This window comes from Cebus imitator, unplaced genomic scaffold (assembly GCF_001604975.1).
Source record: "Cebus imitator isolate Cc_AM_T3 unplaced genomic scaffold, Cebus_imitator-1.0 Scaffold444, whole genome shotgun sequence".
NCBI classification, from domain to species: Eukaryota; Metazoa; Chordata; class Mammalia; order Primates; family Cebidae; genus Cebus; species Cebus imitator.
The window spans coordinates 3,074,573-3,098,004 of record NW_016107759.1 but is presented as its reverse complement, the minus strand read 5'-3'; the positions used below and the strand labels follow the sequence as shown (position 1 = coordinate 3,098,004).

Below are 23,432 nucleotides of genomic sequence, written 5' to 3'. Positions count from 1 at the left end.
CCGTCTCAAAAAAAAAAAAAATGGAAAAGAAAGACCTAGGTTCAGACCTTTGCCCGGCTGTGTGACCCTGGGTCAGTTGCTGGCCCTCTCTGGATCTTGGGTCCAGGTCCTCAGCAGTATAGCGGAACAACAGGCAACAGTCATGGGTATCCACTCCCTGTCTGGCACTGGGCTAAGTGCTTTTCATGACTCTGTTGATTCTCGCCCAGCCCAATGAGGTAGGAACAGTTCCCTCTGCCCAGGTTCTATTTTTGGCCAAATTCTCCCTCTGGGGCTCACACCTGGTCTTCTGAACACCCTCCTTTATCTGAGGCATCAGCCCCAACCACTGCCCTGAACCTGACTTGGGTAGCTAACTGTCTCCACCAGGCCACCTAGTGGGCATCTCAACACAAGTGGCACTCGATTCTACACCCCCATCACCTGCTGTCCCCATCCCCACCTTCCCACCTGAGAACCAGGGCCTGTGCACCTCCTTGGCCTCTCTCTCTCTCTCTCTCTCTCTTTTTTTTTTTAACAGGGTCTCCCTCTGTCACTCAGGCTGCAGTGCAGAGGTGGAATCATAGCTCACTGCAACCTCAATCTCACAAGCTCAAGCAATCCTCCCATCTCAGCCTTCTAAGTAGCTGGGACTGCAGGCACATGTGCACCACCATACCTGGCTGGTTTTTGTATTTTTTGTACAGATGGGGTCTCACCATGTTGCCCAAGACATTTACATTTTTTACTGTCATTCTCTCATGAATGCACAGCAAAGTTTTCAAGTGGCTAAATTGCCAAGTTTGACCCGCAGACTCCGGCCAAGTGACAGATGACAGAAGTACACAGACACAGGTGTTTTTTCTGTGAGAGCACAGCTAGGGGACCCCAGAGCTTACAGACCCTGAAGAAGGAGTTCGTCCATGCAGCCCTAATATACCAGACACACTTGAATTTATTTTAGAACAGAGTTAATGACAAAAGTCTTGAGCAAACACCACTTGTGGGTAATTAACATTGCTGACCCCCCCTCCCCCAGTAGAGAGCAGTCATGCGCATGGATGATCAAAGGTTGGTTTGGGAAGGGGGGAGAATAGGTAAACAAGCTATTTAGATAAACTCTGCTACATTCTCCTGTTATCTGCTCTTTGCTGCAAAAACTTTGCGGAAAAAGTTATGACTGAAGGCATGACTTGTGGGCTCAAGCAAACTCCCTGCCTCAGCCTCCCAAAGTGTTGAGATTATAGGTGTGAGATAATGTGCTCAGCCAACCTTTGTTGAGTGCACACATTCCCCCTATATCCACAAGCCGTTTTGATTCTTCTAAACTAAATTTGAACCACCCACTTGTCAGCTGTGCAGCCTTCAAGCTGATCACAGACTCCATCACCTCTGCCCCAGACACTCCAGCCACCTGCTCCCAAGTCCCCAGCATCCACTCTTTTTTTTCTTTGAGATGGAGTTCCGCTCTGTTGCCCAGGCTGGAGTGCAGTGGCACCATCTTGGCTCACCACAACCTCCACCTCCTGGGTTCAAGTGATTCTCCTGCCTCAGCTTCCTGAGTAGCTGGAATTATAGGCGCCCGCCACCACGCTCAGCTAATTTTTTATATTTTTAGTAGAGAAAGTGTTTCACCATGTTGGTCAGGCTGTTCTCAAACTCCTGATCTCGAGATCTGCCCACCTTGGCCTCCCTCGGCTGGGATTACAGGCATGAGCAACTGCACCTGGCCTCTCTCTCTCTCTCTCTCCTCTCTCTCTTTAAATTATTTTTTAGATGGAGTTTCACTCGGTCACCCAGGCTAGAGTGCAGTGGTGTGATCTCGGCTCACTGCAACCCCCACTTCAGGGGGTTCAGGCAATTCTCTCACCTCAGCCTCCTTAGTAGCTGGGATTACAGGCATGTGCCACCACACTTGGCTAATTTTTGTATTTTTAGTAGAGATGGGGTTTCATCATGCTGGCCAGGCTGGTCTCGAACTCCTGACCTCAGATGACCCACCTGCCTTGACCTCCTAAAGTACTGGGATTATAGGTATGAGCCACTATGCCCAACTCCCAGCTTCCACTCTTGACCCCTGAAGCCCATGCTCTAAGAGACACCCCAGGATCTTCAAAAACTGCAAATCAGATCCTTTCACTCCTCACCCAGAATCTCCCCCTCACTCTTAGAATGAAACGGAAATTCTTCCCCAGGGCCTTAAAGTCCCCAAGAGCTGGGCTCCTCTCTCACCTCATCACAGAAGCATTCCTTCTTCCCCTCCTCCAAGAAGGGCAGCTGCACCACCCTCTCCCCCACAGCAAGGGCTCTTTTCAGTTCCTCCAAGAGCTCACGCTTGTTCCCTCTGGGCTTTGCACCTGCTGTTCCTTAATGCTTGGCCCTCTTTCTGGTGGCTCCTTCTTGTCCTGCAGAAGTCAACTCAAACACAACATCCTCCTTGAAGGACCCTCCACCTCCACCCCACTCCTTACTCTTCATCACTTCCCAGGTCTCTTTACAACCCTTAATGTCCCCTGAAATTACCTGACTCTAGCATGTGTCCATACTCTCTGGACTCTGAGCTGCTTGAAGCAGTGAACTTGCTGACAGTGAACCCCAGAACAAGTGGAGCTCAGGAAATATTGTAGGATCGATAGTAGTGTGGGTGGATGGACTTAAGAGATATTATGTGCAGGCCACAAGGCATCAGCAGAGCCAAGCATCCGCCAGAACAATCTGACCTTGAACCTGACAGCTTAATCCTACTGCCCCCACAGTATTCGGTTGAAGAGTTTTGCTGCCTGAGTTGGCATCTCTGCTTCACGAAATTACTGTGTGTTGGCTGGGCACGGTGTCTCACACCTGTAATCCCAGCACTTTGGGAGGCCAAGGAGGGTGGGTCACTTGAGACCAGGAGTTCAAGACCAGCCTGGCCAACATGGTAAAACTCCGTCTCTACTAAGAAAACAAAAAAATTTGCCAGGCGGGGTAGCGCACCATGCCAGAAATCTCAGCTACTTGGGAGGCTGAGGCAGGAGAATGTCTTGAACCCAGGAGACAGACATTTCAGGGAGCCGAGATCATGCCACTGCACTCCAGCCTGGACAAAAGAGTGAGGACCTGTCTCAAAAAAAACAAATAAATAAAACAAAAATAAATGATTGTGTGTCCTTAGCCAAGGCACTCAGCATCTCTTTGAGCTTCAATTTTATCTGTAAACCCAGGACGTTAGTGATTCTCCCTCTAGTGGATGAAATGGAGCAATGCAGATAAAGCCCTGGTGCAGGGTACCTGAGTCCCTGCAGCTGCTGGAGAAATTGACACCTTCATGTAGGCGCAGCCCGCTTTGAGGGCGGAAGAGGGTGGGCCAGAGGTTAATCCCCAACTCATCTGCTTCCCCACGCTGGGCATCTGGGTGTGCCAGGGCATCCCTCCGCTGGTCAGACAGGTTTTGGACCAGGGCGGGGCTGACCAGGGTTAATTAGAGGGAACTGGCCAGGAGGAGCTAGGGAGGGGGCTGGGCAGAGTCTGGGCTCCAGAGCCCGTGGGCCACAGCAGGTGTGTGCCACCATGGGCCGGGGCTTGAATTCTGCCAGACTGAGGCGCCAAAAACGGCGCTTGCGACCTCGGGTCCAGAAGCCCAGGCAGCAGCTGGAGGTGAGTGGGCATCAGAGAGCCCCACCCCCACCCTTGCACGGGGGCCCGTAAGTCCCATCTGCCTGGAACATTGCCTCTGGGTTTCTGGGTCTTGCTCACTGTTCCTCCTGCACTCTCCCTTGCTTTTGTGTCTGTCTTGGACACAAGGCCCCCTTAGGTGTTCTCCCTAGGTGTCTGTCTCTCCATCCCATCTCTCTGTGCCTGTCCAGTCTCATCGGTGCCACTCTGTCTCTGTCCCTCTGTCGTGGCCCCCACAGCGGCTCCAGCAAGAGAACCATGAGCTCCGTCGAGGGCTGGCAGCCCAGGGAGCTGAGTGGGAGGCCAGGGCCGTGGAGCTGGAGGGAGACGTGGAGGCCCTGCGGGCACAGCTGGGGGAGCAGCGCTCAGAACAGCAGGACAGTGGGCGAGAACGGGCGAGGGCCCTCGGTGAGCTCAGCGAGCAGAACCTCCGCCTCAGCCAGCAGCTGGCCCAGGTGGGACAGCCCTGACCCCAGGGACCTGGGCAAGGTTGGGGAGGACGCCTGGGTCCCCAGTGGGGATTGGGTGCGTTGGGCTTGGTGCTGAGGCTCCTCTGTCCGTCCCCCTGTCTACCTCGCCAGGCCTCCCAGACTGAGCAGGAGCTTCAGAGGGAACTGGACACCCTTCGGGGACAGTGCCAGGCTCAGGCACTGGCTGGGGCAGAGCTGAGGACGCGGCTGGAGAGTCTGCAAGGGGAGGTGAGTGCCAACTGGGGCTCGGGGATTGCCTGAGATGAAAAAGCTGGGTTGGGGGCTGGGAGGGGGCGGCCCCCTCCCCAGCTCTCAGGTGTTTCCCCAGAACCAGATGCTGCAGAGCCGCCGGCAGGACCTGGAGGCCCAGATCCGAGGCCTGCGTGAGGAGGTGGAGAAGGGCCAGGGCCGCCTGCAGACCACCCACGAGGAGTTGTTGCTGCTGAAGCGGGAGCGGCGGGAGCACAGCTTGGAGGTGAGCTGCAGGGCTGGGGGACTATGACTGCCTGGACCCTTGGCAGTGGCTTCAGCACTTTCTGGGAGATGAAGCCAGAGCTGGGTCACTGGGAGGCCCAGAGGCTGGCCCACAAGACCATGGGCATTAGCCTGTAGGCAAGTGGGAGCCACGGAAGGCCGTTGAGCAGGGGAGGCATGCTCTTAGAATGCATCAGGGCCTGGCAGCTGGAAGGGCCAGGGACGGGGCTGATGCCAGAGCTCAGGCCAGGAATGACAGCCCCTAGACAGAAAAAGGAATGAAAAGAGGACGCATGGTCTGATGTTAGAGGTCTCAGGACTCTGCACTTTGGGGTCGGCTTGTCTGCCTTCGCATCCCAGTGCTTCCTCTTACTACTGTGGGGCAAACAGCCTCAGTCGCACTGCTAAATGCCGCGTGAAAGCAATTAGTGAGTGAGGAGGTAGACTGGGCAGGGGAGGGGAGAGGGCTTTTCGAGGTGGGCCCCACTTTATAGGCGAGGAAATTGGTATCTCAGCTGAGGGAAGGTACGGCTGAAGTTGCCCAGCGATCCAAGAATGGGAACAACCTGGGCCGCTGGGGTGCGGGGCCCTCTGCGGTCCCCCAGCGTGGACCTGCCGCGGGATGCGGGTGCTGGGTGGTCCCGCTGACCGCCCGCACTTCCGTCTGCGGGACCGTCCACAGCTGGAACGCGCACGCTCCGAGGCCGGGGAGGCGCTGAGCGCGCTGCGGAGGCTGCAGCGGAGAGTCTCGGAGCTGGAGGAGGAGTCACGACTCCAAGACGCCGACCTGTCGAGCGCCTCGCTGCAGTCGGAGCTGGCACACAGCCTCGACGAGGACGGCCAGGGCCAGGGCGCTGACGCACGCGGAGACGCCCCGGTGAGCTCATAGGGCACCAATCCTGTTACCTGTGCCATCGGGAGGGTCGCAGGCGCCGCCTTTCCTCCTTTCCGCAACAGACTCCACGCCACTAACCCATTTCTTTGGCCCACAGACCACCCGGTCCCCAAAGACCCTAGAGGCGTCCAGGCCCCAGCCTTCACCCCCAGAGGAGAGCTTAGAGCCCCCCAAGAAGCGAGCATCCCTCAGCCCAGCGGAGATACTAGAGGAGCAGGAGGCGGAAGTGGCCAAGCTGCAAGATGAGGTGGGGAAGAGGAGGGCACGTTGCTGGTTGCAGGACCCCTCCAGCTGTCAGTTTCTGTCTCCCATGTCGCCTCCCAGCCTTTGCCCACGGAGCTCCCTACACCTGTGTTGGAAATAGATGCTCCGGGCGGCAAAGAAAAATTAGCACTGAGACAGAATCTTTCAGCACAGCAATTCTTACTTCCTGGACTGCAGGAAGAGTACCCTGCAGTCATCGTGCCAGAAAAGTACAATGAACAAAGAAGACACACAAATATATTCCTTATGCATTTGGGGTCGTCCCTACTGCTTTGTCTGATCTCCGTTGGCTGGAGCCAGACCTCACAAAGTAAAACCCGATTGGCCGACAACTTAAAATTTTTCTAAACAGGTAAAAGCAATGGAGAGCTGGGACATGCCTGTGAGCACGTCCAGCACAGATATCCTGGTTAAAGTACAAGGACACAGAACGTACTATGTGCCTGTAAGCATGGCATGTTTAACAGCTGCATAGGATAGAGCTTAACAAAGAATTAGCACACTTATTCTTTAACAAGAAAGGAAACTTTAAAAAAGAACTTTTCTACTTCCCACACCTGAATTGGCCTTCATCCCAACAGACTTACTTCAAGAGCTAGCCTGTATGCCACCTCCTCCAGGAAGACTTCCCGACAGCACCTCTCCCCTTAGTTCCTTAGTGCTTCTCCCAGCATTCCTCCTGGAGGGTTATGGCACCCCAACTAACCCTGCTCCACCCCACCCCGCACCAGCCTGAGGGGCTCAGAGGGCTCATCGAGGAGTCTCCAGCACAGGGCCACAGCTGCCTGGGGTGTCTGTCGAGCAGGCAGAGGATAGCTGGGGAGAGCCAGAGTCGGGGCTGCTGGGAGGAGCAGGGACTGGAAGGCCCATTGGCCCATCTGCCGCGCGGCCCCTCCTCTGCCCACAGATCGCGCTGCAGCAGGCAGAGCTGCAGGCCCTGCGGGAAGAGCAGCAGAGGCAGAAGGAGCTGCGGGCGCATGACGACCCTGGGGAAGCCCTGAACAGGGCCCTCTCAGACCGGGACGAGGCCGTGAACAAGTGAGCCTCAAGTCATCCACCACCACCTCAGCGCCCCCGGGACCTCTCTGAGCTCCTGATTCTCCTTCTGATACTGGTTATCATTATCCCCACCCCCACCCAGGGGCCCACGGCCCTCCTTGATCTCGGTGTTGGCAGTCCCCCTCCCGCCCGGGTCCAGAAGTCCCCCGTCACCCTGGCTCCCTGAGGTCCCAGCGCCCTCAGATGCGTCGTCCGCCTCTCCCACGCTAGGGCCCTGGAGCTGTCCCTGGAGCTCAAACGTGTCTCTCTGGAGCGAGACTCCCTGTCCCGGGAGCTGCTGCGCGCCATCAGCCAGAAGGTGGCGCTCACGCAGGAGCTGGAGGCCTGGCAGGTGAGGGGCGGGGCCTGCGTGCGGGGCGGGGCAGGGGGCGGGACCGGCGCTGAGTCGACCCCGGCCTCCCGCAGGACGACATGCAGGTGGTGATCGGGCAACAGCTGCGCTCACAGCGCCAGAAGGAGCTGAGCGCCGCCGCGTCGTCGTCGACCCCGCGCCGCGCCGCGCCCCGCTTCTCGCTGCGCCTGGGCCCGGGGCCCGCCGGCGGCTTTCTCAGCAACCTCTTCCGAAGGACCTGACGGCGGGGCCCGGGGGGCTGCCCTTGCCCACTTGGGGGCCCACTTTCCTCTTCTGGCCAATGGAGCGACAGGACAAGGATTGTCTTCCAAGAGGAGCTAATGCCCTCCCCGCCCCAGGAGGATGGGCAAGAGCTCATCGGGAGCGGAGCCAGCTTTGTGGGGCAGGAGCTCCAGGTGGGTTGCAGGGGCAGGTGAACAGAGCTGTCGATTTTCCGAATCAATATAGGTCTGTCTTTTCCAGGGCGGGGATTTATGGGGTATTTCTAGGGCAGGGATGGGGCTGGGTATTTATGTATCAAGATCGGAGAGAGTAATATATAAATCACGCCACCGATTTGGCCTCCATTCGTGGAAAGAGCGAGCGTGGAAGAAAAGCCTGAAACTTTATTGTTAAAAAAAAAAAAAAAAGAAAACCACTCTAAAACCCTTGCTGGCTGGGGGTGTGGTCAGAGGTCAGAAGGACAGGGAGAAGGCTCGGTAGCCCAGGTTGGTGAAGACATCCACCCGGCAGCTGTTGCCTGCAGCTGTTAGGACCTGGAGGAGAGAGGGGCATGACTGGCCTGCCCATTCCCCCGCCTCCCAGCTGCCCGAGGCCCCTGCCGGACCCACCTTGCACTCGGGCGCGGCTGGCTGCTGGTTGAGGCTGAGGCTGAGCAGCCCTGGGGAGGAGCCAGGCACCTGGGCCTTCAGCTCCCCGCTCAGCTGCCACTGGTTGACACAGCGGCCCTGGCCAGCAGACAGAATCTGCAGAGGGCAAGGAAGGTGCTCAGGGGTCAGGGCTGGAGGGCAGAGCCAGTGGGGGTGGCAGACGAGACAGAGGGACTCACCAGGTCCTGGTAGAAGGTGACGTGCTTCTGTGGCGCCCGCATGGGGAAGACGGTGGTGGGTGTGGAGGATCGGAGGTGCCAGAGGGTGAGGGCTGGTCCCCCTCCACAGACCTGGACAGAAAGGTGGGAGTCCCCAGCTGTGAGCTACGGCCCACAGCTGACAGGGCCCGAAGCTGCCAACCTGTCCCACAGTCTGCCCTGCTCACCATCCAGTCGGAATCAGTTGCCAAACAACCGATCCAGCGCCCATTGTGGGGCCTGGAGCACTCCTGGGAGGGGAAGGGGAGGAGGGAAAGAGGTGAAGTCCTGGAGGGTTAAAGGAGTTGCTGGGAAAGAGGACAACGGCCACGGTCACGCCCTCACCTCGTGCTTATAGACCTCGATTGTCTGGACCTCCTTGGCTGTGCGCAAGTCTGCAGGGAAAGAACCCACCCTGAGTAGTGCCCCACAAGCCTCAGCCTCCCTCACTACCATGTTGCCCTCCAACTAGCCACCTCCTTACCCCAAAGTCGAACAGCTCCATCCTCGCCACCTGACAGCACCTCCGGGCTCCTTTCCCTCAATGCCAGGCAATGGATGTAGTCTGTGTGGCCCCGAAGGACCCGCTGCAGGTAGAGGGGCGATGTCAGGAGATCTAGGAAGAGTGCCTCTCCCTGGCCTGGACCTGCTCTACGGCTCCAAGCCCCTGCTCACCGTGAAGGTCCCGGTTTCAAGGTCCATAGTATGCAACTGACAGTCTCCCCCAGCCAGGATGAGGGAATTCTCCTGTGAAGGGGCAGGGTGAGGCAGGAAGTCAGTGTCCAATCAGGAAAGGCAGAGAGTGAAGGATCAAAGTTTGGGTCAAGAATAGTCACATGGGGCTCAGACCTTGGGGACCAGCAGCAAAGCATTGATCTCAGGCACTTCCAGGCTGGTCCTGGGGCAGGAAAGTCAGGGTCAGTGAGGGAGTGCCTTCACCCCCATGCGCCCTCTATCCACGTGACCCTGGCTCACCTGTATGGAGGCTGACGACACCACAGCTCCTTACAGCCCTTCAAAAAGAAAAACGTGAGGTGACCTCAAAGGCCCTTTTTGGGTCTGGGCACCCCAGCCCTTTCCCCAGCTTGACTCCTTACCTTCTTGAGCATCTCCGCCCAAAGCCAGGCCTTCACCTCCCCATCCCCAGCACTGAGCAGATGTCGATCGGTGGAGACCATGCTGTAGACCGGCCCATCATGGGCTAAAGAGAAATCCAGAAGTAAGTGAGCCAATCCCACCCAAACCCCCGAAGCCAGACTCCACGGCTAGACCCACCTTGGAAAGTCACCACTGGCTTCTTACTTTCCTCTTTGGCTTCCGAGCTCAAAGCAGCAGACAAGCTGCAGGGGACAATGGAGGGGACCCAGGAGTCAGAAACAGAAGGCATCCGTCCCATGAAGACCAAATGCCAGGGTGCCAGGACTAATGGGTGGACAGCAGCAGAGGGTACCTAAAGATGGCGATCTGCCCATAATTGTTGCCAGCCGCCAGAAACTTCCCACATGGTGAAACGCTTTGGGAGAAGATGGTCATATGGAGCCGCTGCAAGGCCTGAAACACCTCTGCCTGCAAGGAAAGACTGGATGAGGCCTGCCTGGGACATCTGAAACCTCCCATCCACAGACTCCTCTCTGCTTCCCCTGACACTTGCCAGGCCTCCCACTGTCCTGACTTCTCAGACCTCTTTTGCAGCAGCCAGCACCTGACCATGCATTCCCATGGGTGGCTCCAAGAAGACACTGAGGAAGGGGAGGGTTGAGGTCTGATGCTTCATGAACCTCTGAGCAAGCACCCAAGCCTCTCCTACCAGCTTCCTCAACTGTCAAATGGAGCTCACAGAAGATTCTGTCACGATTAGATGAGCTAGTGTATAGACAGAGCTTTGCACAGGGCTGTCACTCAGTGCTTAAGCCAGGTGCTATGGCTCAAGCCTGCAATCCCAGCGATCTGAGAGGCTGAGGCGGGAGGATCGCTTGACGCCAGGAGTTCGAGAGCAGCCTGGGAAAGGTGGTGAGACTCCATCTCTACAAAAAAATTAAAAAATTTGGCCAGGCACCGTGGCTCACACCTGTAATCCCAGCACTTTGGGAGGCCAAGACGGGCAGATTACCTGAGGTCAGGAGTTTCAGACCCGCCTGGCCAACGTGCTGAAATCCTGTCTCTACTAAAAACGCAAAAATTAGCTGGCCGTCGTGGGACATGCCTGTAGTCCAGCTACTCAGTAGGCTGAGGCAGGAGAATCGCTTGAACCCGGGAGGCAGAGGTTGCAGTGTGCCGAGATTGTGCCATTGCACCCCAGCCTGGGCGACAGAGACTCCATCTCAAAAAAAAAAGTGTTTAAAAACTGGCTCGGCTCCGCCGGGCGCCGTGGCTCACGCCTGTAATCCTAGCACCTTGGGAGGCCAAGGTGGGTGGATCACCTGAGGTCAGGAGTTCAAGACCGGTCTGGCCATCATGGTGAAACCCCATCTTTAAAAAAAAAAAAAAAAAAAAAAAAAAAAAAAAAAAAAAAAAAAAAAAAAAAAAAAAAAAAAAAAAAGTGGCTCTGCTTGCGAGAACTAGCTAGGAAATTTAAAAAAATAAAAAGTGGCTCTACTATCCCAAAATAGAAAAATGTACCGACTTGTAATCCCTATTCTCTGACTTGCGTTAAGCCCCTGAGGCCTTATTGATTACTTTCCCGCCCCCCGCCCCGCACCCCGGGTCATAGTCTGAGTCCCACAAACAGCCCGAGCAAAACAAGGCTCCAGGCACGATTCCCTGCCCGCCCAGTCCAAGTTATGCATGGACTACAAACCCCAGAAGGCATCGCGCACCACTTCCGTCTCACCTGACCCAGAGGCACCACGAGCGGCAGAGCTCGCTCCATCTCCAGAACTACAAGTCCCAGAGTGCTCCGCGCGCGACGCAACCTCACGAAGACGTACGTGCCTACAGCGGTTCCTCCTCGCGGCGCTCTGCCGCGTTCGGCGCGAAGGTGGCTGCTGCGTACTGTACTGAACCCCAGGAGCCGAGGTGAGCGCCACGAAAAACTCCGACACTAAGAAGTGGCGCCCACCGCCGTTCCGCTAACTAGATCCCTTCCCCCACCCCGGGGAACAGGCCCGCCTTCCGCCACGCGCCACCCGTCTGCCGCGCCCGCGCAGAACCTCGCCGCTGCGCACGCCTAAAGCCACACCCCTTCGCGTTGGGCCACGCCCTCAGAGACTCCGCCTCCGTCGCCCAGATCCCACCCGCAGGACCCCAAAACCCAATGATTCTGCAGCAGCCCTTGGAGCGAGGCCCCCAGGGTGGGGCCCAGCGCCTCCCGCGGGCCGCCTTGGGGGTGACTCGTGGCCTGGACGCCAGGTGCGTGTAGGGGACCAGGGTGGGCCTGACCAAGGGCCTTAGGAGCTTTGGCTGGGTGCTCAGAGCTGGTCTGCAGGATGGACACGGTGTTGGGCGAATCGGCGGGGCTTAGGTGTGAGCTGAGACCGGATTGGGTCTTCGGCTCAGGGTCGAGACTTCGAGGTACGCTGCTGGATGGCCCAGGAGAGAGGGGACAGGCACCACCTGAGACAGGAATGGGCTTGGGGCTCCTGGCTGATGCTGCAGACTCAGGCGGGCAGATCCTTGGGAAGGGGCCAAGAGGGTGGGGTGCACCAGGCTGTCTTTTTTTCCCAGCTCCCCTCTCCGAGGAGCTGTGCCCCTGAGCACCAAGCGGCGCCTGGAGGAGGAGCAGTGAGTTTGGGGGCAGGGAGGGACTCCCAACAAGATCTCTGTCACCTCTGGTCCCCAACACACTGCCACCTGCCTCAGTATCCCAGCCTCCCTCTCTCATCTCTCCCCAGGGAGCCTCTGCGCAAGCAGTTTCTGTCTGAGGAGAACATGGCCACCCATTTCTCTCAACTCAGCCTGCACAATGACCACCCCTACTGCAGCCCCCCTATGGCCTTCCCCCCGGCCCTGCCCCCACTCAGGTAGGCTCCTCCACTGGCCAGGCCTTCTGCAGGATCACAGGCAGTCCTCCGTGCTGACCTCAGGCCCTGCCTCATCGTGCCATATTTAGCTCTAGCTGACCTCTGGGTTGTTTCCCATCTTGGCTCTTTGAAAAGTGCTGAGAACCCAGGAGCCCCTGGGGACCTGGACCTGGTGGGAGGTGCTCAGCTAGGCCAGCCTCAGCTCCCATGCCGACTATCATTTCCTCTTCTAGGAGCTCTTGCTCTGAGCTGCTTCTCTGGCGATACCCTGGCAGCCTCATCCCTGAAGCCCTCCGGCTGCTGAGGCTGGGGGACACCCCCAGTCCCTCATACCCTGCGACCCCAGCTGGGGACATAATGGAGCTCTGAGTGCTAGTGGACAGCGCCCCTCCCACCTTCCTTCTTCCCCACAACAGAAGAGACCAGCGACTCCCGCAAAGAGACAAGGAGCCTCCCTCTCCTCCAGACCAGGCATCTGGGCACCAAGACCTTCCCTCAACAGAGGACACTGAGCCCAATGAAGCTCTGGGACGAGAGGGGTGGGAGCATGGGAAGGGAGGCATCCCACCCCCAAGAAAAACTGAATAAAGATTGCTGAGCAAAGAAAGGCTTCCATGTGGAACCTGGGGCTTTTGGGGATGGTGGAGAGGGCAGAGGCGCAGGATGCTGGGGTTTCTTCTCAAGATCTTCCCTGGAAAACTGTTAGGGCCAGCCAGGTCCTGGCCGGCTGAGTTCCAGGCATTGAGAATGTGTGAGTCAGAGCCTCACCCCCGCCCCCGTGGCTGGCTGACTCACTCCCTCCCTTCAGCTCAGGGGAGTCAGTTGGGGATCACTGCCTCTCCAAACCATTTAAAGTTAAAGATTCCTTTATTAATAAATTCTCCCTCCCCTCCGAACTCTCCCCAAAATAAATATCTCCTCCCCTCTTTAGGGAGTTGGGGGGGGTCTGTATCTTAGGGCCAGCCCTCCTAGTGGGCCAGCCCCCTAGTGTTAAAAATAGGTCCCTAACCCCCCAGGCTGGTGACCCCTATGGTGGAATTTCAGGACATCTGAGTGAGGGGGGCCTAGTGTCTGTCTGTCCCCCAAGTCAGCCTAGCCCCCAGGGCCTCTAGGGAGGTGGATACCTCCTTGTGCAAATGCTGCAGTTCCTTAGTCAGTGTCAGCTGTTTGTGTGAGCCAGCTTAAGGCTCCCTTTCTGTTCTGAGGCCAGAAGCAGGGCAACCAGACACCTTGGAAGGCTCCCCTGAACGCTGCAGGAGCCCAGGCCTCAGAGGTGATTCACCACCCCCCACCCCCCTGTGGCTGGAGTGGCTCCTGCCACGTCTGGGAGGCAGAGACTGGCTCTAGATGGATGAATGAATGATGAGTAGGCGAGCCCCGGTTGGCAGGGGGCGCATTGTCACTGGATCAGGGCCACGGCCGGGCAGCCATCTCCACCAGTCTCCTCTATGGGGGCTGCAAAATAAGAGGTGGGGTCGTCAAGGGCAGGGGAAAGGTCGAGTGATGAAGCGGCTGGGGAGGCCGGGGCTCACTTACTGGTGAACTTCTCTCTCCTGCGGCATCGTCTCCAGACCAGGAAGCCAGAAAGCAGCCCCAGCACGAAGGTCAGGCTCAGAGCGCCCCCCAGGATGGGCCAAAGCAGCCGGAAGGGGGTCGGAGGTGCCGCAGCGCCTGGGGGCGGACTTGGAGTCAGACCTCGCCCCTCTCCAGACCAGCCCCCTAGGACTGAGCCTTCAGCCTTCTCCCAGCCGTGGCCCCCTCCCTGACCTGAGACCCCTCCCCACTCCCACCTTCCCCTGATTGATTTCCCAGATTCGAAGCCCTCAGCCCCCCTCTCCGCACCAGCCACCCTTTCTCCCAGTCAGGGTTCCGATCGCCACTGGCCCCGCCCCCTACTCACAGCCTAGGCAGAAGTCGCTGTGTGGTCGCGCCCGGCACGACGCGCAGTCCATGCACTTGTCCAGGTCCGCGCTCCAGGAACTGCCGCGGGAGCAGGGGGCGGTGTCTGGGGAGGGGGCCGAGGGTCAGAGGCTGGGGGCGGGACTCGGCTATTCTGGGGCCTGAGGTCAGGGTCGGCCGGCTCGAATAACGTGAGTCACTGGCGCCCTCCCCGCACATTCCTCACAGGTGACCGCACGGCCCGACCGGGACACGGCAGCTCCAGGAGGGAGGGCGTAGCGCGGGACGCTGGGTGTGGGGGTGTCAGGTCCCCATAACCCCCCTGCCGCCGGCGGGTGACTCACTCCTGGGCACCGGGCCCGACCCCGGTCCCTCCCCCCGCATAGCTGGGCACTGAAGTCACCGGATGGAAGGGGGCACCCCACATGGTATAGAGGGCACAGACCCTAGTGCCTTTCGACAGCCCCCCCAACTCGTCGGTCACTGGGGCTAGTTAGACCCCGTACAGACCCGGCTGGGGGCGTGCCGCTTCCTAGACTAAACATCCCGCCCTCAAAACTTACTTTCTCTCTCCACTTCTAGTTCAAACTTTCGGAACCGAAGATCCCTCCCCCACCCAACCCCAATTGGACAGTGGGAGAAACTGAGGCCCGGATTGTGAATGAAGCTTGGAAAGTGATGGAAGCTCCCACAGTGGGAAGCGCGCTGTCTGAAGCCCACCTGACCCCAGATCCCCACATCCGCCTGTTCCCCCAGTTCCGCGCTGTCCTCCGGGCACCCAATCTCGGCTCCAGAGCCCCCGCCCAGGGTTCCCCGATCCCCGCACCCCGCGTACCTGGCGCCCACTCTCCGGCCACGGCGCGCAGCAACGCCAGCCGGAGCCCCAGCACGAGGAGCAGCAGCAACGGGCGCAGCGAGCCCCGAGCCATGGTGCACGTCCCGCGCCCGCGGCTGTCTGCGCCCGCCGCCGGCCGGCAAGACCCATGGCCGCTGCCCCGCCCCCGCCCCCGCCTTCCGGGGCGGAGCTTTCGCCTCCGCCCGCAGTGAGGTCCGCTCCAGCACGCCAGGGGCCCGCTGTGTTCATTCATTCATTCAACGAAGTCCTGGCGCGGGAGCTGCCAGGACCTGGCAGGCACGTAGACCCCTCCTTTGCCCCGCCTGTGGTCTAGTCCGGGGCGCGTGGGGTAGGGAAATCAGAAATCAGACACGAGTGCTTCCTTCGGCAGCACATACAGAAATCAGTCAAGAAAGGCTGGGCGCGGTGGCTCACGCCTGTAATCCCACCACTTTGGGAGGCTGAGGCGGGAAGATCACGAGGTCAGGAGTTCCAGACCAGCCTGACCAACATAATGAAACCCCATGTCTACTAAAAACACAAAAATTAGCCGGGCGTGGTGGCGCGCGCCTGTAATCCCAACTACTTGGGAGGCTGTGTCGGAAGAATCGCTTGAACCCGGGAGGCGGAGGTTGTAGTAAGCCGAAATCGCTCCACTGCACTCCATCCAGCCTGAGCGACAGAGCAAAACTCGGTCTCAAAAAAAAAAAAAAATCAGACACGAACAATTCCTGCAGATCACTGCAGCTTCCTTCCTACCCCACCACTCCACACCTCTTGAGATTGCATCTCACTCTTGCTCAATCTGGAGTGCAGTGGCGCAATCTCGGCTCTCTCGGCTCAGGTGAGTCTCCCACCTCAGCCTCCCCACTAGCTGTGACCACAGGCACGCACCATCACGCCCGGCTAATTTTTTTTTTTTTTTTTTTTTTGAAACAGAGTTTCTGCTCTCGTTGCCTAGGCTGGAGAGCAATGGCACGATCTCGGCTCACCGCAACCTTTGCCTCCCGGTTCTAGCGATTTTCCTGCCTCAGCCTCCGGAGTAGCTAGGATTACAGGCACGCACTACCAGGCTAATTTTGTATTTGTAGTAGAGACGGAATTTCTCCATGTTGGTCTGCCTGGTCTCTAACTCCCAATGTCAGGTGATCCGCCCGCCTGGGCCTCCCAAAGGGCTAGGATTACAGGCGTGAGCCACTGCGCCTGGCCATTTTTTCATTTTTTGTAGACACCGAGGTCTCACTATATTGCCCAGGTTGGACTGGGCACTGCAGCTTTCTTAAGGGCCTGAGGGGTGTAACAGTAACAACATAAAAATAGGGCTGGCGCGGTGGCTGACGCCTCTAATCACAGCACTTTGGGAGGCGGAGGCAGGTGGATCAGGAGGTCAGGAGTTCAAGACCAACCCGGCCAAGATGAGTGAAACCCTGTCACAACTAAAATTCCAAAATTTAGCCGTGCCTGGTGTTGGGTGCCTGTAATCCTAGCTACTCGGGAGGCTGAGGCAGGAGAACTGCTGGAATCCCGGAGACTGAGGTTGTGGGGAGCGGAGACTGTGCCATTGCACTCCAGACTGGGTAACGGAGCAGGACTCTGTCTCAAATCAAACAAAAGGCATAAAAATAATGTGCTCTAGCCAGGCGCGGTGGCTGAAGCCGGTAATCCCAGCGCAGTGCGAGGCCAAGGAGGTCGGATCGATTATGCCCCCGAGTTCGAGACCAGCCTGGGCAATGTAACCAGATCCTGTCTGTACAAAACATAAATTAGCTAGGCGCGCTGGGGCGGGCCGCCTGTAGTCCCAGCTACTCAAAAGGCTGAGGCCGGAGGATCGCGTCAACCCGGGAGGTTGAGGCTGCAGTGAGCTGTGATCACACCACTGCACTCTAGCCTGAGTGACACAGTGAAAATATTTATTTTCTCTAAAATAATCCTAATAGTATGCCCTTTAATTTGTACCTTAGGAAGTAGTTACATAATAAAATGCAGACTTGTTCTCTCCACTTTGCGAGGTAGGAGACGAAGGATCGGGAAGGTTAGGTGAGTTCTCCATGTCACCGCGCTGTGTAAGCGGTGCAGTGGAGACTCAAGCTCTGTTCTCTCCTAAGCCCGGCGCCCGTCACCCTCGGTGAGTCTGGACGTCCGCCCGCCTGGCGCAGCGACCCCAGCCTCCAGCGCCCTCCTCTGACGAGGCTGGGATTCGCACGCCCGCTCGCGTCTGGGACAGGGTCTCTGCCCCTCCTCCGGGGCGGTGGTCCAGTGACGTCACCGCGTCTTTAAGACCCCCGCCTCCGCCGCTTTCCGGACACTCGGCTTAGGAATTTCTCTTATCCATTTCGCAGGTGAGTCCGGGGCAAGTGTGCGTGTTGGAGACACGCCTCTTGGGGTCGGGTGCAGGGCGGTGGCGGCGTGGGTAGGGGTGCCTTCGAACTCCGGCTGCAGTCACCTGGATGAGCGAGTCCCTGAAAGGGTCGGGGCGGTCTGCTCCCAAGCCTCCGCGGCGATCCGGTCCTTCCGCGGCTCCCAAGGGTTAAACGCCCCTCCCCCTTCCCCAGGGACAAAGACACCGAAACCCCGGGCGCCCTCCCCCACCTGCCTTGCCTCTCGGGGCGGGACGCCCCTCGCCCCCTGCCCCCTCACTTGCGGAAGCGGACCTTGAGGCCACTGCAGCTATCGAACCCCTCCTGGGCGCGCAGCTCCCTGGCTGGGGTGGGCGGGTGGGCGGGGGAGCCCTCGAACAGAGTCGGGCCTGCAGTGCCTGGAAAAGAAAGGGGCAGGGACGCACTCAGAGGGCAGAGGACTGGGGCGCCTAGACCAGCGTGGCCCTGGCCCTAACTCTGCCAGAGGCTTAGTGCCTGGACCCGGCGGCCTCCCCGGGTCAGTCTTCCCAAGGTGGCCAGCTCCGCCCAGGCCTGGGGCCCCCGGCTAATGAGTAGAGAGCCTGCCCTCCGGCCACTGCAGGCAGGGAAAAGTTTAGCTCCATGCTGCAGAAAGTAAGAACTCTGGGCAGTGGGAGGCCACAGCCAAGCGCTGGGCAGAGGTGATCCCCTCGACAGCCTCCAACACTGCCTGGGATATGAGCGGACACAGGTGCAGGATCTGGAGGGGAGTCTAGCACCGCATTTAGGAATTAGGAAAAGGCCCTCAGCCTTGAGGCTACAGGCTCCAGCTCTTAGGTGAGGTCAGAAGGGTGGTACGAGAGAGCCAGTGAGTGGCTTTGGGGAAAGAACTGCTTTTGGGTGGGGGATTAATTATCTTTTTCTTCAACTCTCCTGCCGCTCCCAGGTTTGGCTGGGCCTCCAGATGTGAGGAGCTTGGCTAATCTCCAGGCTCAGGTGGCTCCTGTAGGGTGAGGGAAGGCGGGGTCTGAGATACAAGATCCCAAGATCCAGCTGGTGTCTGCTAGCCTGGAGTGTGGAATCAAGTTGTGAGGGACATTGAGTGGTGTGAGGATGCTCGGAATCTCCAATCTTATTGTCAAAACTAACAAGTTTTGGTTGAGCACGGTGGCTCACACCTGTAATCCCAGCACTTTGAGAGGTGAAGGCAGTCTAATCACCTGAGGTCAGAAGTTCGAGACCAGCCTGGTCAACCTGTTGAAACCCCGACCCTACTAAAAATACAAAAATGAGCCTGGCATGGTGGTGCGCATCCATAATCTCAGGTACTTGGGAGGCTGAGGCTGGAGGGAGGCAGAGGTTGCAGTGAGGTGAGGTAAGATTGAGCTACTGCGCTCCAGCCTGGGTCACAGAGCAAGACTCCATCTCAAACAAAAAGAAACGGACAAATATTGCACCTTAAAATCAGGGCCAGAACCGAACCATTCTACATGGAAACTGCCTGGAAATAGCATCGTCTTCTCATCCTTTTTTTTGCCGCCTTGCGGCCCGATCCCAGGCTCTGGCCCTGGACTGGCATTGCATAGGTTTCACCCTGTCATCTTTCATTTGCACTCACAGCGGCCAGGGCAGGGCTGCTTGCACATTCGCTGTCTTGAGCCAGTGCCTGTCACATAACTAGAAAAATAAATAAATACTAAAGCATTATGTGCTCATTTTGCCCATGAGAAGTGAGGCTCAGGGAGCGTGTCTCCACTGCAGTACGGGATATGATGACCACTTTCCAGGGCACATGCCCCTGGTGTCCTGTCCACACGTGGCCTGAGGTCTGGGCCCGCCAGGCCTCACCTTGCTGTGCTTCTGTCCCCACTACAGTGCAGCTCCTTCACCCTCACCATGGCCTCTGCCGGAATGCAGATCCTGGGAGTCATCCTGACAATGCTGGGCTGGGTGAATGGCCTGGTGTCCTGCGCCCTGCCTATGTGGAAGGTGACCGCCTTCATCGGCAACAGCATCGTGGTGGCCCAGGTGGTGTGGGAGGGGCTGTGGATGTCCTGCGTGGTGCAGAGCACAGGCCAGATGCAGTGCAAAGTGTACGACTCGCTGCTGGCGCTGCCGCAGGACCTGCAGGCCGCTCGAGCCCTCTGTGTCATCGCCCTCCTTGTGGTCCTGTTCGGCTTGCTGGTCTACCTTGCTGGGGCCAAGTGTACCACCTGTGTGGAGGACAAGGATTCCAAGGCCCGCCTGGTGCTCGTCTCTGGGATTGTCTTTGTCATCTCAGGGATCCTGACGCTAATCCCCGTGTGCTGGACAGCGCATGCCATCATCCGGGACTTCTACAACCCCCTGGTAGCTGAGGCCCAAAAGCGGGAGCTGGGGGCCTCCCTCTACCTGGGCTGGGCAGCCTCGGCCCTTTTGTTGCTGGGTGGGGGGTTGCTGTGCTGCACTTGCCCCTCGGGGAGGGCCCGGGGCCCCAGCCATTACATGGCCCACTACTCGCCATCGGCCCCTGCCGTCTCTCGGGGGCCCTCTGAGTACCCTACCAAGAATTACGTCTGACGTGGAAGGGAATGGGGGCTCCGCCAGTGCTAGAGCCATCCAGAGGTGGTAGCGCCCAATAGCTTTGGGATCTTTTGTTTCTGCTTCCTACTGCTGTCCTTTTGACTGAGGGTATTTAAAATCCATTGAAGACAACCAAGAAGGTGACTCAGACTCCCACCTGGGCTCTGCTGTTTCTCACCTTGGGATGATTGAACCAAAGAGGGGATGCTTTGAGATTCTGGATCTTTCTCCACCCTAGAGATGCCCGTCTTAGAAGCCAGTTGAGCTGTGGAACTAATGTGGAGGCTGCTTGCTATGCTGGCCTTTGGGACAAGACAGACTGTCCCCAAGAGTTCCTGCTGCTGCTGGGAGCTGGGCTTCCCTAGACTTATCAGGACAGCCACCCCTCCATCCTACTCAGGCCTCTGGAGCCCCACTCTTCACCCCTGGGAAAGCAAGTGATCCGTTAACAAAGGACTACCCTCCTCCAGAACTTTGGACCTTCTCTGTCCTGATAGGACATCCACACCTCCAAAGATCCCAGATGTGTAGACCCCCCACTCCCACCTCCAATACTGTACCCTTCTGCCCTGCCCATCCTGCCCTGCTTACACTCATGTTTTTACCAAATAAAGCATGTTTTGTTGGTGTGTTCCGTGTTGCAGGGGGTTACTGAGTGCCCAGCCTAGCTAGGAGAAGAGGTGGACATAAGTGAGTCACGATCCCCTCTGCCCTCTGCCCATGGTTTGAGTGAACAAACCCAGGCCGAACCTGGAGTCAGACCTTGGCCTGACAGCCACCAAGGGAGGCCACCTGGCTGTCCCTGCCCAGCCCCAGTGGTGGTGAACAGATCAGAGGGAGCCCAGTTACAAATGTTCTCTTTATTCCCAATCTTGGGTGGCGATGTCAAGGAGGGGGAGGTGATGGGCAGACTCTCCATGCCAACTCCAGGGTTGGGAGGGTACAGTCAGCTGCTTGGTTTTGGAGCCAATGAGCTGCTGCCTTTTTGGTGAAGCCAGGGTTCCTTGGGCAGGGGCGGGCTCAGAAGAGAAGGAAGGCCAGCCAGTGTCCTGGGCAATGGAAATAAACAATTACTGGGGAGGTGGGGGCAGGCCAGGGTGCTCAACACCTCTGGGCTGCCCAGCTCGGGGGAGAGCATCAAAGAGAGCCCCACTGAGAAGAGCCCAGCCGGGCCAGCAGACCCAGCCCTGCAGCCAGGCATAGCTTGGGCTTTTGGAAAGTGGGTTTTCCTAGGGGAGGGGCTTGTAGTGGAGCAGGGCCTTTGGTCAAGGTCGAAGGTGCAGGGCAGTGGGGAGCAGCAGGCTCTGAGGGGGAGCCCTCCGCCTCACACGTAGTCCCTCTTGTCCAGTCCGGACGCACCTGAGCGGGAGGGGATGGAGTAGCCCAGCCTAGGTCCCTGGGGCCGCTCGACCTGGGGCGGGGGGCACGTGCAGCAGAGGAGCCCCCCACCCAGCATAAGCAGTGCGGCCGCAGCCCAGCCCAGGTAGAGGGAGGCCCCCAGCTCCCGCTTGAGGGCCTCAGCCACCAAGGGGTTGTAGAAGTCCTGGATGATGGCGTGCGCCGTCCAGCACACGGGGATGAGCACCAGGATGCCAGCGAGGAGAAGGATGACCCCCCCGGTGAGCACGATGCGGGCCTTGGCGCCTTCGTCCTCCACACAGGTGGTACATTGGGCACCTGTGATGGCCACCAGGAGGCCAAGCAGGGCCAGCAGGAGGGCCACGACACAGAGGGCTCGAGCGGCCTGCAGGTCCTGCGGCAGCGCCAGCAGCGAGTCGTACACTTTGCACTGCATCTGGCCTGTGCTCTGCACCACGCAGGACATCCACAGCCCCTCCCACACCACCTGGGCCACCACGATGCTGTTGCCGATAAAGGCAGTCACCTTCCACAGGGGCAGGGCGCAGGACACCAGCGTTCCCAGCCAGCCCAGCACAGCCAGGGTCATGCCCAACAGTTCTAAGCCAGCAGAAGCCATCTGGCCCCTTGATTAGGTCTTCTCAGCCCCAGACGGCCTGGGTGACTCAGCGGGTGTGTCAGGTGTGCTGGGTGGGGGTCTTCGTGCCCAGAAGAAAGGGGAAGCCAGGCCAGTCCTCAGTTTCAGGAGCCTCTTGAATGGCGTCTCTCTGTGCCTCTTGCAGGTGTCTCTGATCCTTGCAGAGCACAAAGCAGACTCTGGGCCCCGCTCAGCTGAGTGGTGGGTGTCACCTCGAGGGGCGGCTGTCCATTAGATGCCCTGAGAGTGCTGCTGCTCTTACCACTCTGCAGTCACGCCTGGGCTGAGTTCACAAGGGCCCTCCAGATGCACCGCCACGCTGAAGACAGCCTCGTCCCCTCTGGGCTGGCGCAGATTTCCACTGAGCGATTCAGCCTCTGACGGTGCCACCTGGGGACTCTGCCGGCTCTCAGCTGCAGGCGGGGTTTTAAGGCCCAGGCAGGGGAGGAGCAGAGTGAAGTGCAGGGAGGCCGCCACAAGGGAGACCTGAGCCACAGGGAGGGTGCGGGGATAGGGGCTGGTAGGCAGCGGGTGGATGAGTGGCCTTGGGGTCAGCAGGGGACGCTGCGGCTGAGAGTGGATAGGGGAGGAAGAGCATGCATAGCATCCATGCATGTGGGAACCAAGGGCAAAGGAGGGGAAGATGGAGGACCAGCTAAAGAAAAAGAAAGGGAGCGGGGGTCAAAAAAGTAACAGGCTCAGGGCAGAAACGCATGCAGGAGCTTCGACCTGCCTTCCTGAGCCTTATTCTCCCACAGCCCTCCCCGGCCGACTCTGCTCTCCCCCGGCCCAGTTTCGTGATGCAAACATGCCCCAGCTCCCCAGTATCGCCCACCCCCGCCTACCTGGGACTCTCTGGAATCTGATCCATCCTCCGTCTCAGCCCACTGGCCCTGCTAGGTCCCGGGGGAAAGGCCCCGCCCGCACTGTTCCCCGGACAACAGGTGCCTGGCGCCCAGCTCAGGTGGCATCGCCCTGGAAACGGCCTAGAAAACTACCCCCACCTTCAGCCTCAGCTCAGGTGTGCTCTTGCCACCCCTGCTGAGCGGCAGGTTGAGCTGAGCTGCCCAAGGTCTCCAGAGTCCAGAGTATACTTGGCCTGTTGTGGAGGTTGGGGGGGGTACTCCGGAAGGGGGATGGAGGTGGGAGGGGCTTAGGCTGGAACCCAGGGTCCAGCACAGCCCAGGACCCAGTTGTGGGTGGGTGAGTAGCCAGGTAGCCTTCCCGGGCCAAGACACCCCAGAGGTAGGCATGGGCATTAAACCCAGGGACTCAGGTATCCCAAGACCTACCTTCCAGTTTGCAGGAAAGCCTTCCCTGCAACCCCCTCAGAGCCTGTGATTCTGGCCAACATGGGTGAAACCCTGTCTCTACTAAAAATACAAAGATTAGCTGGGCATGGTGTTGCATACTTGTAGTCCCAGCTACTTGGGAGGCTGAGGCAGGAGACTCACTTGAACCTGGAAGGTAGAGGTTGCAGTGAGCCGAGATTGCACCACTGCACTCCACCCTGGAGACAGATCAAGACTCCATCTCAAAAAAAAAAAAAACAGCCGGGCGCGGTGGCTCAAGCCTGTAATCCCAGCACTTTGGGAGGCCGAGGCGGGTGGATCACAAGGTCATGAGATCGAG

At 58.5% G+C, this 23,432-nt stretch overlaps 6 protein-coding genes across 13 annotated transcripts in view; 3 read left to right on the top strand and 3 right to left on the bottom strand.

The window, feature by feature from the left end:
- BICDL2 (BICD family like cargo adaptor 2) overlaps nt 1–7,610 on the top strand; it is a 10,677-nt gene extending 3,067 nt beyond the window's left edge. For all 3 annotated transcript variants that reach the window (XM_037732307.1, XM_017511123.2, XM_037732308.1), the window contains exons 3-10: nt 3,873–4,088; nt 4,215–4,331; nt 4,432–4,578; nt 5,260–5,454; nt 5,570–5,719; nt 6,644–6,774; nt 7,006–7,126; nt 7,201–7,610. In XM_037732307.1, coding sequence (XP_037588235.1) covers nt 3,873–4,088; nt 4,215–4,331; nt 4,432–4,578; nt 5,260–5,454; nt 5,570–5,719; nt 6,644–6,774; nt 7,006–7,126; nt 7,201–7,368 — 1,245 coding nt within the window. In that variant the 3' untranslated portion in view covers nt 7,369–7,610. The remainder of the gene's footprint in view (nt 1–3,872; nt 4,089–4,214; nt 4,332–4,431; nt 4,579–5,259; nt 5,455–5,569; nt 5,720–6,643; nt 6,775–7,005; nt 7,127–7,200) is intronic.
- Nucleotides 7,611–7,732: 122 nt separating this feature from the next.
- On the bottom strand, nt 7,733–11,372 carry THOC6 (THO complex 6). 2 transcript variants are annotated; one of them, XM_017511125.2, is made up of 13 exons: nt 11,044–11,372; nt 9,664–9,779; nt 9,489–9,553; nt 9,311–9,414; nt 9,189–9,226; nt 9,063–9,111; nt 8,889–8,960; nt 8,698–8,800; nt 8,559–8,608; nt 8,402–8,464; nt 8,196–8,306; nt 7,978–8,112; nt 7,733–7,902 (listed from the first exon to the last, which is right to left on the bottom strand). In XM_017511125.2, exons 1-13 carry the CDS (start codon nt 11,080–11,082, stop codon nt 7,822–7,824), a joined length of 1,026 nt encoding a protein of 341 aa, XP_017366614.1. In that variant the 5' UTR covers nt 11,083–11,372; the 3' UTR covers nt 7,733–7,821. The 2 variants fall into 2 exon arrangements, with proteins under 2 accessions (XP_017366614.1, XP_017366615.2); XM_017511126.2 differs by lacking the exon at nt 11,044–11,372 and adding an exon at nt 9,895–10,157.
- HCFC1R1 (host cell factor C1 regulator 1) lies at nt 11,206–12,779 on the top strand. 5 transcript variants are annotated; one of them, XM_017511130.2, is made up of 4 exons: nt 11,414–11,561; nt 11,877–11,933; nt 12,044–12,172; nt 12,406–12,779. In XM_017511130.2, the coding sequence occupies exons 1-4, from the start codon at nt 11,467–11,469 to the stop codon at nt 12,539–12,541; spliced, it is 417 nt and encodes a 138-aa protein (XP_017366619.1). In that variant the 5' UTR covers nt 11,414–11,466; the 3' UTR covers nt 12,542–12,779. The 5 variants fall into 5 exon arrangements, with proteins under 5 accessions (XP_037588237.1, XP_017366619.1, XP_017366620.1 ...); XM_017511133.2 differs by lacking the exon at nt 11,414–11,561 and adding an exon at nt 11,568–11,723; XM_037732309.1 differs by lacking the exons at nt 11,414–11,561; nt 11,877–11,933 and adding an exon at nt 11,206–11,228.
- Nucleotides 12,780–13,020: 241 nt separating this feature from the next.
- On the bottom strand, nt 13,021–15,080 carry TNFRSF12A (TNF receptor superfamily member 12A). Its single transcript, XM_017511127.1, has 4 exons — nt 14,907–15,080; nt 14,073–14,177; nt 13,709–13,843; nt 13,021–13,627 (listed from the first exon to the last, which is right to left on the bottom strand). The coding sequence occupies exons 1-4, from the start codon at nt 14,998–15,000 to the stop codon at nt 13,572–13,574; spliced, it is 390 nt and encodes a 129-aa protein (XP_017366616.1). The 5' UTR covers nt 15,001–15,080; the 3' UTR covers nt 13,021–13,571.
- Nucleotides 15,081–16,351: 1,271 nt separating this feature from the next.
- Nucleotides 16,352–20,433, top strand: CLDN6 (claudin 6). Its single transcript, XM_017511122.2, has 4 exons — nt 16,352–16,638; nt 16,868–16,943; nt 17,012–17,245; nt 19,118–20,433. Exon 4 carries the CDS (start codon nt 19,139–19,141, stop codon nt 19,799–19,801), a length of 663 nt encoding a protein of 220 aa, XP_017366611.1. The 5' UTR covers nt 16,352–16,638; nt 16,868–16,943; nt 17,012–17,245; nt 19,118–19,138; the 3' UTR covers nt 19,802–20,433.
- A 212-nt stretch (nt 20,434–20,645) lies between these two features.
- On the bottom strand, nt 20,646–22,659 carry CLDN9 (claudin 9). Its single transcript, XM_017511121.1, has one exon. It carries the CDS (start codon nt 21,780–21,782, stop codon nt 21,129–21,131), a length of 654 nt encoding a protein of 217 aa, XP_017366610.1. The 5' UTR covers nt 21,783–22,659; the 3' UTR covers nt 20,646–21,128.
- Nucleotides 22,660–23,432: the final 773 nt, after the last annotated feature.